This window comes from Lissotriton helveticus, chromosome 3_1, assembly GCF_964261635.1.
Source record: "Lissotriton helveticus chromosome 3_1, aLisHel1.1, whole genome shotgun sequence".
Taxonomy (NCBI): domain Eukaryota; kingdom Metazoa; phylum Chordata; class Amphibia; order Caudata; family Salamandridae; genus Lissotriton; species Lissotriton helveticus.
In genome coordinates this window covers 165,490,226-165,503,102 of record NC_136061.1, presented here as the reverse complement: position 1 = coordinate 165,503,102, position 12,877 = coordinate 165,490,226, and the positions used below count along the sequence as shown (strand labels likewise).

Here is a 12,877-nt window from a genome sequence, read left to right as displayed (position 1 = left end):
GCGTCAGTCTTCGTGACTGAATTGAGTCCTCGATAGTCCACACAGAACCGTAGTTCGGGTGTGGCTCCCGGCGTCGCAGCCTTCGGGACCAAGACCAATGGGCTGGCCCAAGGACTGCTGGAGGACTCAATCACCCCAAGAGCAAACATTTTCGAGACTTCTCCTTGATGCAGGCTCGTACCCTGTCAGTCACACTGTAAGCCTTGTGCTTCACCGGCAAGCTGTCTCCCGTGTCCACATCATGGACGCACCAATCTGTGACACCCGGAACCAGGGAGAACAAGTCAGAGAATTGCCCCAGCAGCTGGCGGCAATCACTCTGCTGCTCAGGGGTCAGGGAGGGTGAAAGGTTAACTCCATCCGCTGACCTGTCTCGCTCGGAGGCCACCAAGAGGTCCGGAAGAGGCTCGGTCTCCTCCTCCACATCCATCATCGGTTGCCAACAGCATGCCCACTTCGGACCTCTCCAAGTGGGGCTTAAGGCGGTTAACATGTAGGACCCTCAAAGGGTTCCTGGGAGTTTGCAAGTTCACCAGGTAGGTGACAGGACTCTTGCGCTCCACAACCTCAAATGGACCCGTCCACCTATCCTGAAGTGCACAGGGCTCCACTGGGGCCAAGACCCACACCTTTTGTCCAGGTTGAAGCTCCACCAGAGTGGCATTCTGGTCGTACCACCGCTTCATCTCCTCCTGGCTGGCTTCCAGGTTTGCCTCAGCAAGTTTCCTGAATCGCCTGGTCGGTTTCGGAAGGCCATCATGTAGCTATATACATTCTGGGGAGGTTTCCTGGGAGATTGCTCCCAGCCTTCCCGAACCAGACTCAGAGGTCCTCGGACCGGGTGATCGTACAGAAGCTCGAAGGGACTGAACCCGAGTGACTTCTGTGGTACCTCGCGGTACGCGAACAGTAGGCATGGCAAGAGGACGTCCCACTTACGCCTCATTGGTCCTTCTAGGCCCATGATCATTCCTTTCAAGGTTCGGTTGAATCTTTCAACCAACCCGTTTCCTTGGGGATGGTAAGGGGTGGTGAATTTGTACGTTACACCACATTCTTGCCAAAGGGATTTCATATAGTTCGATATGAAATTGGTACCTCTGTCAGACACCACCTCTAGAGGGAATCCTACTCGAGAGAAAATTCCCATCAGCGCTCGTCCCACCACGGGGGCCGTCACTGTCCTCAGAGGGATGGCCTCAGGGTACCGGGTGGCATGGTCCACCAAGACTAGGATGAACCTGTTGCCCATGGCTGTCTTGGGGTCCAGAGGCCCCACAATGTCAATTCCCACTCGCTGGAATGAGGTACTGACGACGGGGAATGGTTGGAGGGGAGCCTTGTTCTTCCCTCCGCACTTACCACTGGCTTGGCAAGTTGGGCATGTCCTACAGTGAGCATCTGAGCTCTGGTGCATCTGGGGCCAGTAAAAGTGAGTGACAAGCCTGTCATTGGTCTTGTCCATCCCCAGATGTCCTGCGAAAGGCACATCGTGAGCCAAACCCAGTAGGAAGGCTCTGAACTTCCGGGGTACCACCAGCACACGGGCTGACCCAGGTTCAGCAGCCTTAGGCTCTGAATACAGGAGATCGTTCTCCCAGTGGACCAAGTGTTTCCCGGACTGAACACCATTGGCCTGGTCTGCAGCCTGCTGCCGCATCCCCACGAGAGAAGGGCACTCTCTCTGCTCCTTGCAGAATTCCTCCCTGGAGAGACCCCCTTCCTGCTGCCAATGGGTCAGCTCAGGCAGGTCTCCCAGTTCGGCCATTTGTTCCCCGGTAGACTCCAGGGCTTCCCCCTCGAGGTCTGCTTCCTCCTGGGCCGTGGGAACTTCGGGGGCCGGCTGTCCGTGCCCCCCGCGCCTTCTCTCTAAGGCCGGTTCCTGGGCTTCTCCTTCAGGCTCCAGGATTTCTTCAACACCCCTGCTGGCTACCATGGACCGTGTGGTCACGCACGCCCAGTCGGGTAGACCCACCATCCGCAGATGAGTAGTTTTCTCCACCTTTTCCCAAGGGGAGTTCTCCAAATCGTTCCCTAGCAGACAATCTACAGGCATGGAGGTCCTCACAGCGACTTGCAGAGTACCAGAGACCCCCCCACTCAAAGGGAACCTGAGCCATCGGACATTGGCTCTCAGAATTGTCAGCATTGACAACCCTACAGTAGGTGTGCGGTACTACCTGCTCATGAGACACCAGGTGCTGCCTCACTGCAGTCACACTGGCTCCTGTATCTCGAAGAGCCTCCGCCTTCTTACCGTTGATGGTCACTACCTGCGCATATTTCTTAGTGTTATTGGGTAGGTAGTTTTCGGGGACCATCTCACTGTCTCCTAGCGAGACCAGGGTCATCTGAACGGGATCCCCACCCATTTGGACGGCTCCTTCCTCCCCAAAATTAACATTAGCTAGTTGCCGGGGTGGAGCACCAGTGGGTGCGGGTTTTGCAAACAAGCGACACTTAGGGTCAGAGGCAAAGTGACCCAGGTCGCCACACCTAAAACAGGTGATGGGCCCTCTTTGAACAGGTTTACCTGTCGGGGCCCCGGTTGATTTCGGGGGTGGAGGAGGCTGAGAACATTTCCCTTGGTTCCCTTGGGGATTACTTTGGGGGCCTTTGTGGAACCCTTTCTGTTTTCCCCTGTCCCGCCCACTCTTCTGCTGGGGACCCTGCCCACCTTTGGCTGAATCTCCCACTGGACCTTTGTGGACCCTGGTGCTGAGCCAGCGGTCCGCTTCCTCAGCAAGCTTCCTCGGGTTGGACAGCTTGCTATCGATCAGGTGCTGGCGTAACTCAGGAAAACAATTATCCGACAAGTGCTCCCATGCCATTAAATCAAGTAGCCCTTGAAAATCAGTTACTTTACTGCCCTTCACCCAACCATCCAGCGCTCTGCAGAAAAAGGTCACATACTCCACATACGTACCCCCTTGAATCTTCACACACTTCCTAAACCGCTGTCGGTACATTTCAGGAGTTAAACCAAATCGATTCATCAGGGCATCCTTCATGTGCGGGTAGGAGTTGGACTCTTCAGAAAGAAGATCTAGCAGGGTATCCCGCCCCTCGGTCAGGAACCGTCCCCACAACCCCGCTCCCCAATCCTTCTCAGGGACCCGGTGGGAGGACATGGCTACCTCGTAGGCCCGGAACCACTGCCCTCTGTCATCCCCCTTAAAATACTCCTTCACCACATCCTTCGGTACGTAGACCCTTGACTCTACCTGGGCTGGCGTTGTGCTGCCACCAGGAGCTGCGTCCAAGCTCTTTGCTTTCAGCTCCAATTCTTTTAGGCGTATCTCATGCTCCAGCTGGAGCCGTTTCTCTTCCATTGCCATCTGCCCTCTCAATCTGGCCATCTCTACTTCATGCGCTCTGGTTGCGGCCCTGTCCGTCAGCTCTTCTGACGACAGGCCTCCCGGCACTTCGATAAGACTTTCGGGTGGATGCACTACCACCTGATTTTCTGGCTCTCTCGACTCCTTCCAAGCTGTTAGTGCCTAGATGCGCTGGGCTCTGGTTTTGCAGCCCGCTTGGGAGACTCGGAACTTCTCGCACTTTCAACTGATCAAGTTTCAGCTGGTCAAGCCCTTCCCAGTCAACTTCGTCGATTCCAGAGATAACAGAGGGTGCTCTCACGGGGAGTGAACCAGGCATGGTTTTGGAGATTGGAGATCTCTCGGCAAGGACGTAATCTGTGGCTCGTTATTTGGTCTGCTCTCACTACGTTGTGATCAGTAATTTACTGTATATAAATCACAAATGCAAATCCGAAATCCTCACCGCTGGTACCAATGTTGGAACCGGAGGTCTCTGGTTGGCACAGGTAGGCACTTGTGACAAGCAGGGACCCTCAGCTTCACCTCAATTCAAGGGAACTACTCCTTCGAATAACCCCTGCTCACCCTCTAGGTAGTGTGGCAGACAAGGCTAATCCTCAGGGCGATAGTAAGTTAAGCATTTATGATCACACACAGTAAACCCACTGACCCACCACAAATGGACACCAGTCGTGTAGTTGTATCAAAAATACGTATACTTCATATAAAAGATAGATTCAAGCAGGAATATCACAAGACCATGTAACGTTTAACGATTTGAGGCCACCCGATTATGATAGGCAAGATTTAGTCTTTGAATTTTCGTTGTTCAGCAAGGTACAATGACAGGGAAATACGCTCTCTGATCCGCCTCCCCTCTGAATGCTAGAGGGAGGACACCACTTCCTGTCTCCATACTGCTGGGCGGTTAGCGCTCTAGCAGCTGGGTCTCTCGGGGCTACTTAGCCCTCGCCTTCCAGTGAGCGCGCAGCGATCGCGCGCAGTGGAGCCGAAGAGTAGCCAAAGAGTGGCCCGTCTGCGCCCGTCCGCGACAGGACGGGACCAGGGGCCACCCACCCTGCTCCCATGTCCCTTCACCCCCCCTGTGGCCTGTCCTCATCTGGAGACTCGCATATCAGGTACTCCTCTCACTTCCTACGATCTCTCCGCCCCCTAGATCACCACCGATGTATAGGCAGTGGTTGGCCCAATCCTGAGGATCCTATTCTCTGCTGTCAGTGTGGCTTTCAAGCCACTATCAATACCATAATACCAGGGTCCTTACCCACTCCCAAGCCAGTAAAGCAAGGCTGGAAAAGTTTCCTACTTAATGTCCGCTCTCTCCCGCGTCACTGCATTGAAATATGGGACACTATTCTCAGCCTCAAACCAGAAATATGCTTCCTAACTGAAACTTGGTTAAAACCCCATACTATCCCTTCTGTCATGACAGGGATCCCCACAGGATATAAAATCCTGAGACAGGACCGCCCGATAAAAACTGGTGGCGGCACTGCTATAATACACAAAGACAGTCTTCGCATCTCCATATTAGAACAAGCCTTACTTCCATCTATGGAAATAATGATCTTCAAAATAAATACTGGCAGTAAAAACCACTGGAAGGGCGCATTAGTCTACCGTCCTCCTGGCGCCGACACAAGTTTTTCCCTAACTCTCACTGAAATGCTTGCTCCTCATATGACAGCAAGAGAACATTTCATCCTACTTGGAGATTTTAATGTCCACGCAGATATACCAGAAGACCCTGATACCAAGCTCCTACTGGCAGACCTCGCTCTTCTAGGCCTGCATTTATGCAACAGTGGTCCCACCCACAGAGGTGGCCACACCCTAGATCTCATCTTTTCTAATGATTCGTCAATATACTGCCATCCCCCCAAATCAGTACACTGGTCCGACCACAGCATGCTGGAATTTTCCTTCATGCAATTGACCAAATCTCCCGATTTCTCTGCCACCATGAGTATTAAACGTAGACCTTGGCATAAGGTTACTCCAGAAGCATTCGCAGAAACCTGGAAAACACCAACTTTTTCCGACTCTGACAACTCTGACTCGGCCCTTGCCAAACTAAATGCCACCCTACTCGACACAATCAACCTCCTAGCCCCTCAAAAACTGGTCAAATTACCAACAACCAATAACAAAAAGGAAAAATGGTATACTGAAGCATTAAAAATTGAAAAACAAAAGTGCAGGAAATTAGAAAAGCGATGGAGGAAGAACCACTCCAGTGAAAGCAAAGAGCTTTACCAACAAGCTGTCTCATCTTACTATAAAAATATAAAAAAGGCAAGGAAGACCAGCCTTCAATCCCAAATAGATGAAGCTGACAACTCTTCCAGAGAATTATACAAAATTCTAAGATGCTTCACCAACCCCATAGCATGTGAAAGTCCGGACACTTTCTCTCAGGATTTGTGTGATAAGATCTCACAATTCTTTGAAGATAAAATTGACACCATCTATGACAAGATATTGGCCAAACATCCCAACAACACAGAGACGACTGATGCTCTCTGTCCACAATCTAACTCTGAGACTTTCACTGAAATCCCAGAAATTTCTGAGGTTGACATACAATCTCTATTAAACACAATAAAAACTGGGTCCCCCCTCGATCTGCTTCCCTCCAGAGTGATGAACCTGCTTAGCACTGCTCTCTGCCCCATTATCCAAAAAGTTTTGAACCTTTCCTACAAAGAAGGTAAACTTCCTCAGCAATGGAAAGAGGCAGTGGTGAATCCTATTCGGAAAAATGCCACCTCCCCTTGGACAGAGCTCGCCAACCTTCGCCCTATCTCTCTGCTGCCGCTCCTGAGTAAACTGGCCGAAAAGCATGTTAATATCCATCTGTCCAGTTTCATAGAGGAGACAGGGGGCCTGGACCACTCTCAATCAGGGTTCAGGCCCAGCTACAGCACCGAATCAGTCCTCCTCTCCGTGACTGATAACATCAAGATGTCACAGGATAAAGGAGGCTCAATGATTCTGGTGCTGTTAGACCTGTCGGCCGCCTTTGATACTGTGTCCCACAAGATCCTCGTGAGCCGTTTACAGGGAGTAGGCATAGGAGGACAGGCCCTTTCTTGGCTGGCGAGCTTTCTGTCCGGGCGCTCACAATCTGTCAGCTTGGGACCTTACCGCTCCTCCTCTAGGATGCTTACAAAGGGGGTGCCACAGGGCTCATGCCTAAGCCCCACATTGTTTAATGTGTACGTGGCCCCCCTTGCTGAGATTGTGAGAAAATACGGATTCACCCCGGTGTCCTACGCTGACGACACCCAACTTCTCTACCCTTTCCATTCCCTAAATTCCAATGTTAGGGATAATTTCGCGGAAGGCATGAGGGCTATATCCAGTTGGATGGCGGTTAACCGCCTCCAATGCAACGTTGGGAAAACGGAGCTAATGCTCTTTGGAAAAGCGTCCATACTATGGTCCCCTGACTGGTGGCCCTTAGACCTGGGACCAGTACCCACCCCAAAACTAACAGTTAAAAATTTGGGGGTGAAGTTAGACCAAAATCTAACCTTAATGGAACATGTGAGTACAGTGGCGGGGGCATGTTTCCACACAATTGGTCTGCTAAAACGAATTTTCCCATACTTATCAGACAACTACAGAAAGACCTTAGTGCAGACCTTGGTGATGAGTAAAATTGATTATTGCAATGGACTCCTAATACAAGCCAATGAGAGTGCCATAAACCGCCTCCAGGTAGTCCAAAACACAGCGGCCAGACTGGTTTTGAATGCCCCCCCGAGAACCCCTTCCAAGCCTTTGTTGCGGGAACTTCATTGGCTGCCTATACGGCAACGCATCAAATTTAAAATCTGTTGCATAGTCCACAAATGCTTGTTCGGGAAAGCCCCTAAATATCTGACTCAAAAGTTGCCCCTCTACAAACCTGACAGAGCACTACGATCAAGCAATCAACTGTTGATAAAAACCCCTCTGGTAAAAAAAACCAGACAAGGGGGCAGAGCCTTTTCTCTGGTAGGGCCCAATCTTTGGAACAAACTTCCTCCCGACCTAAGACAAACCTCTAACCACACCTCCTTCAGGAAAAAACTAAAAACTTGTCTATTTCTGGAAGAATAAATATTCCTCTGTCAGCTGATAACCACATCCTCTGTCAACACCTGCCATGCTACCTGCGAGCAAAGCGCGGAGATACCCCGCAAGGGGTCGATTCTTGCGCTATATAAAAAAAATATATAAATAAAATAAGAACGTTGCGGACCCTGGATCTGATATGAACTCGGGACGGAGTTCACGTGTACCTTGTTGGTGGAAGTCCGAGGCGTTTCTGGCGCGGCTGGTGAGGGCGGTCTCCGGACGAGGCCAGTGGTTCTCCAGAGGATCTCTCCGGCTCAGGTCCCCCTCGAGGTGCGAGGTGGAGGAGCAGGACTGTGGAGGGTTGTGGCGATCCGAGGTCGATGCAGCTCACGGGGCGAGGTGCCGTTCAGGCCTGCGGGGCGTACTACTTCTTAGCATGCCAGGTCGTACTCGTGGATCTGTGAGGGGCGTCGCGTTCTATGGCAGACGGGTGCAACACCAGGCTTCCGGTACCACTGAACGGGGAGGCCTTTCTTGAGGTGCTGCACGGGTCTTGGTATGCAGGAGGGCAAAGCGAGACAGTCGGGTACGTTACGACGTACGGACCGTCCGAGGCAATGGAATGCGTTCCGTGCAGATTCCGGCGGGAGAAGATGAGAGGTGCACCACGCGCTCCGTTAGCGGCGAGGTGACAGGAGAGCAGGCGACCCGGCACTGAAGCGGAGAGCGACTCAGGGATGAGCCGGTTCTCTACGGCGGGGCGACCAGGCTCTGAGCTGTCACGACCTGGGAGGGGGCAAAGGCACCCGAGTCACAACTCCGGCGAGGAAATAAGAACTAAGGCCCAACAGCAGACGGGCATAAGCAGATAGAACCCAATGGTCTTGGGGTTCCGTTCAGGGGGCAAGCTCTCGGTCAAGCCCTTGGAGATCGTTTCAGGCACAAGTCTACAAAGTCCTTTCTGGTCCTTTCCTCTCCGTTCTCAGCAAGGCACCACTGCAGGCCAGTCTTACAGGATTCAGACCAGTTTCCGTCCTTCAGCTTCTCTTGATCCTTCTAGTCAGGCAGAGGTTCGTCGTGATCAAAACTGGATCTGATTTTTAAGGAGCGGAGCTCCTATATGTATACTGCGATCATTTTGTCTTTGCAGGCCAGGGGGCCTGAGCCTAGTTCAACCCGGTTTTGGAGTACTCTGTTTACAGGAAGCTGCCGGCTTCTTTCAGAGTGCAGGGCAGAGACATCAGACGCTCCGCAGGGGGTGGAGCCAGCATTGTGGTGGTGGAGCACAACCCTACTCAGAGTCAAGGACTACTCCGCCCACCCATCCTGGTGTAAGCACCCTATTCACCACCTGGGGGTCCCAACTGTCCCCGGGAATCTCCCAGCCCTGTCACTCACACAAACCCAGACAACAGATACACATCCTGGCAGAGGCGGGCTAAATAGTTAGGCGCGCAAAGGCTATCTTTCTAAAAGTAGCATTTGCAAACCCAGGATATTAAAATAAACCTTACTAAAGGAAGTATTTTATTATTCTGAGTTTAGGCATACTAAACTCGACATGCTACGTGTTCCTGAGTCTGCCGGGACTATAGCGTGTAATAGTTCCGACAGCTCATCTTGGCCTAAGAGAACCGGTAGCCCTTCCATAGTAAAGAACGAAAATAGCGGTAATTCACTATGAGGACATGCTACACTCTAGGCTTGTCCTCCCTTACGCTTCAATGCACCCTGCCCGTAGGCCTACCATAGGGGCGACTGATATGGAGGTTAGGGAAGGTTCAGGGACTGGCAAGTGTGGGCACTTGCGCTGTCAGCGTGACAGTGCGGGACTGTACGCGGGGTCTGCAATGGCGGACCCGAGTCATGTCTTACGAGGTCGCTTCTGTGGGTGGCGTAACCAGCGCTGCAGGCCCACTAGCAGCATTTGTATCTACAAGCCCCGGCACTCCTCGTGCACTTTACTGGGGACTGACAGAAACCAAATAAGCCAATCGGGGAAATCAATTACACATACACTTTACATTGGGAGCACTTGCACTGCGGCATGGATTGGCCGTGGCGCAGTGCCCTGAGCATCGAACACCAGCAAAAACATCTGAGGCACGTCAGCAAAAAGTGGAAGGGAGACTCACGCCAAGGTGCCAGGTCTAACAAGGACCCTGCTTGACAACGGGGAAACTGCCGCCATCATCCTCCTCGACCTATTGGATACTTTCGACACGGTCTGCCACCGCACCCTGACAACCCGCCTACAACACACCACGAGGAGAAGTGTGGCTCAATGGTTAGAGCGGCAGACCCTGATGCAGAGGTCTAACCCGGGACCAGGGTTCAATTCCCCGCCTCGGCAGGTCTTGGGCTCAAAATTCCATGGACCTGATAATTCTCGCCTCGGTGCCTATTCCAATCATGGAGTCCCACTCTGCAACTCTGGGCAATAGCTTGCTTAATCTCCACAACGGCCCCCACAACGCTAGGGATGCCTGGCCTCCACCTTGGGGGTGCCCAGGAGTTGACACCTCGCAGGGAAAGCCAGGATGGGTTCCACAGCGGTATTCGTACAAGCTCCTTGAGACCCTTGCGGGTGAGTAGTGCGCTATACAAGTATCAATTTACATTTTACACGCCGGGATCCATGGAAAGGCCCTGGAATGGATCACCTCCTACCTCTCCGACTGAACTCAAAGAGTCCGTCTTCCGCCCTTCCGCGCAGCGGCCACCAATATCATCTGTGGCGTACCCCAAGGCTCCTCGCTCAGCCCCACCCTCTTCAATGTCTACATGAGCGCCCTCGCAGCCTTCGCACGCAAGCACAACCTCAACATCATCTCCTACGCCACCCAACTGATCCTCTCCCTCACCAACGACCCCACCACCGCCAAAGCCAGCTTCCAGGAAGGAATGAAAGACGTCGCGGAATGGATGAAGCTCAGCCGTCTGAAACTGAACTCAGACAAGACGGAAGTCCTCATCCTCGGCCCATCCACCTCCGCCTGGGACGACTCCTGGTGGCCCCCTGCGCTGGGCACCGCCCCCAAGCCCACGGACCACGCACGCAACCTGGGATTCATCCTTGACTCCTCCCTCACGATGACCAGGCAAGTCAACGCCATTACATCTTCCTGCTTCAACACCCTCCGCATGCTCCGTAAGATCTTCCGTTGGATCACCACTGGAACCAGGAAGACGGTCACCCAGGCCCTCGTCACCAGCCGACTGGACTACGGGAACGCCCTATACGCTGGGACCACTGCCAAACTACAGCTTCATCCTGTAAGGGCACTCAGGTCATCCACGGCATATTTGCTTCATGTCCCCAGGTTTAGGATGACGACCAGAGGAGCAACATCCATAGCAGTTATTGGCGCCAAGGCATGGAACAAACTGCCTCTTTCCCCAGCGTCAATCTACTACAGAAAAAAACTTCAGGAAACTATTAAAAACATGGATATATTCCTTATCAGACTCTGGATGTTTAGCACTTATCTGACTTCCTCATTGCAGACTGTTAGCTTTACCTTACCATGATATCTCCGCTGCATACTGTTACAAGGTTTGAAGCGCCAAGATACTCCTTGGAGTGCTAGTGTGCTGTATAAGTGCCTTTTCACATCACATCACTCCAGCGCATACAGAACGCATCTGCACGACTCGTTCTGGACATCCCCCGACACGCCCACATCTCTGCCCACCTGAGAGAACTGCACTGGCTCCCCGTCAGCAAGAGGATCACGTTCAGACTGTCAGGGAATCTTGATGCTCCTCGGGATCCGGGTGATGCTCTAGTGGGTCCACCTCCAGATCTCCCCAAGCTCGGTTAGTATATGTAGCCCGAGCTTAGAGGTGATCAGGCGAGGGAAAAAGGAGGCGCCGGTATGGTGCTGCACGGCTGAGGCAATCTGAAACGACAAAATACAACCCGTTAACAAAGGCCAGTGACCCCTCCCAAGTCTCCTAATTCCCCAGTGTATTTCCACACACCTGAGTGAACACCCCGCGTGGAACGACTAGGTATGACCGTGGGGCTTCTACGATCGTGGCGCTTCTGGAAGGCAATCTATAAAACACAAGCACCGGTTAACTTCTCTATTTCCACTACCGTGCCTACCTAATGTACTGGTGGAGCCTAACTTGATACATACCTAGTTACTACACCAGAAACCACTAAAGATGAAAGCCAGCGTCCCCTTAATAAATTGTCACTCAGCCTACCCAAAGTACAAAGGACTGCACCCCTTCTGTTCCGTCACAGAAGAGCCGGTCAAAATCCAATGTTCATAGCACCAGTGCCCCAAAAGAAAGAGAAGGTCATAAATGAGAAGAGCAAAGTTCCACAGCTACCATACACATCTCCCGTCACCTACCGCCAACCGAAATGAGTCAACAGAGAACCGGGGCTCCTGGGCTCTTCGGTAATTAGCGTCTGATGGGAAGCATCAGCCTGGTGGAAAAGACGTCCTCACTGCTCCAAACGGATATAAAGTATCTCCCCAAAACAAAACAAACAGGCGAGTCAGGATCCCCCAACGCCTTCTCTCCTTTTCCCTCGGAGAACAAACACCCGGTGACCGTGTCTTCGCTTAACCGCAGCGAAGCACCACAGCACCGGAGGAGCGCATCAGCCGACACACTCCTCAATCAGTCTAAGGAACTTAGTCTATAGGGATCTGTGTCTTCGCGTAAATAGCGGGAGACCAGCGAAGCACCACAAGACCCTAAAGCAACCGAGTCAGCCGACTCAGAGCGCTGATTTCGCTGTGTGTATACAAGCGTTCTCCCAACACCAGCGGAAGATGCAAAGGGTGTCCGTGTCTTCGCGAAATATCGGCGAAGCAACACAGCACCGGAGGTAACGGGCAGCCGCTCCGCTACAGTACCTGACAAAGAACAGAATCCGATACAACCCGACTTCCGGGTCCAGAAGGATATATAGACCCCGCCTTCATGCTGCATGGTCGTCTGGGACTCGTAGTCCTTAAATATCAGGCAGGCGGTTTACTGTTGTGCATTCAGATCCTGACAGTACGTCCTCCTCCCAAGCGCCTCCTAGAACCAGGTTTACCCGGGTTGCGAGCATGGAATAAACGCACCGCCCTCGGGGCATGCACCCCCGTGCAGGGCTCCCAGGAATCCTCCTCCGAGGTATACCCCTTCCAGGATACGAGGTGCCAAAGACGGCCCCGCCGAAGATGGGAATCCAGGATCCTGCGCACTTCGTACTCAAGCTGGCCATCCCTAGCCACCGGAGGAGGGGCCACCCGCCGGCGTCCAAACGCCGGCTTCAACACACTACAGTGGAAAACGGGATGGCTCCTCAAGGAGGCTGGCAGCTTCAGTCGGTAAGCCACAGGGTTCACTTGACGAAGGACAGGATACGGGCCGATGAAGCGTGGGTGGAATATACTGCGAAATCGGAATCTGATGTTCTTGGTGGACAGCCACACCCGGTCCCCCACCTGATATCGAGG

The 12,877-nt window shown here is 52.7% G+C and overlaps 1 protein-coding gene across 1 annotated transcript in view; it reads left to right on the top strand.

The window, feature by feature from the left end:
* The window catches only part of LOC144822754 (eosinophil peroxidase-like), an 85,085-nt gene extending 72,743 nt beyond the window's left edge, over positions 1-12,342 (top strand). Inside the window, exons 15-16 of the mRNA XM_078680613.1 lie at positions 4,774-6,051; positions 12,197-12,342. Coding sequence (XP_078536739.1) covers positions 4,774-6,051; positions 12,197-12,342 — 1,424 coding nt within the window. The remainder of the gene's footprint in view (positions 1-4,773; positions 6,052-12,196) is intronic.
* The last annotated feature ends 535 nt before the right edge of the window (positions 12,343-12,877 follow it).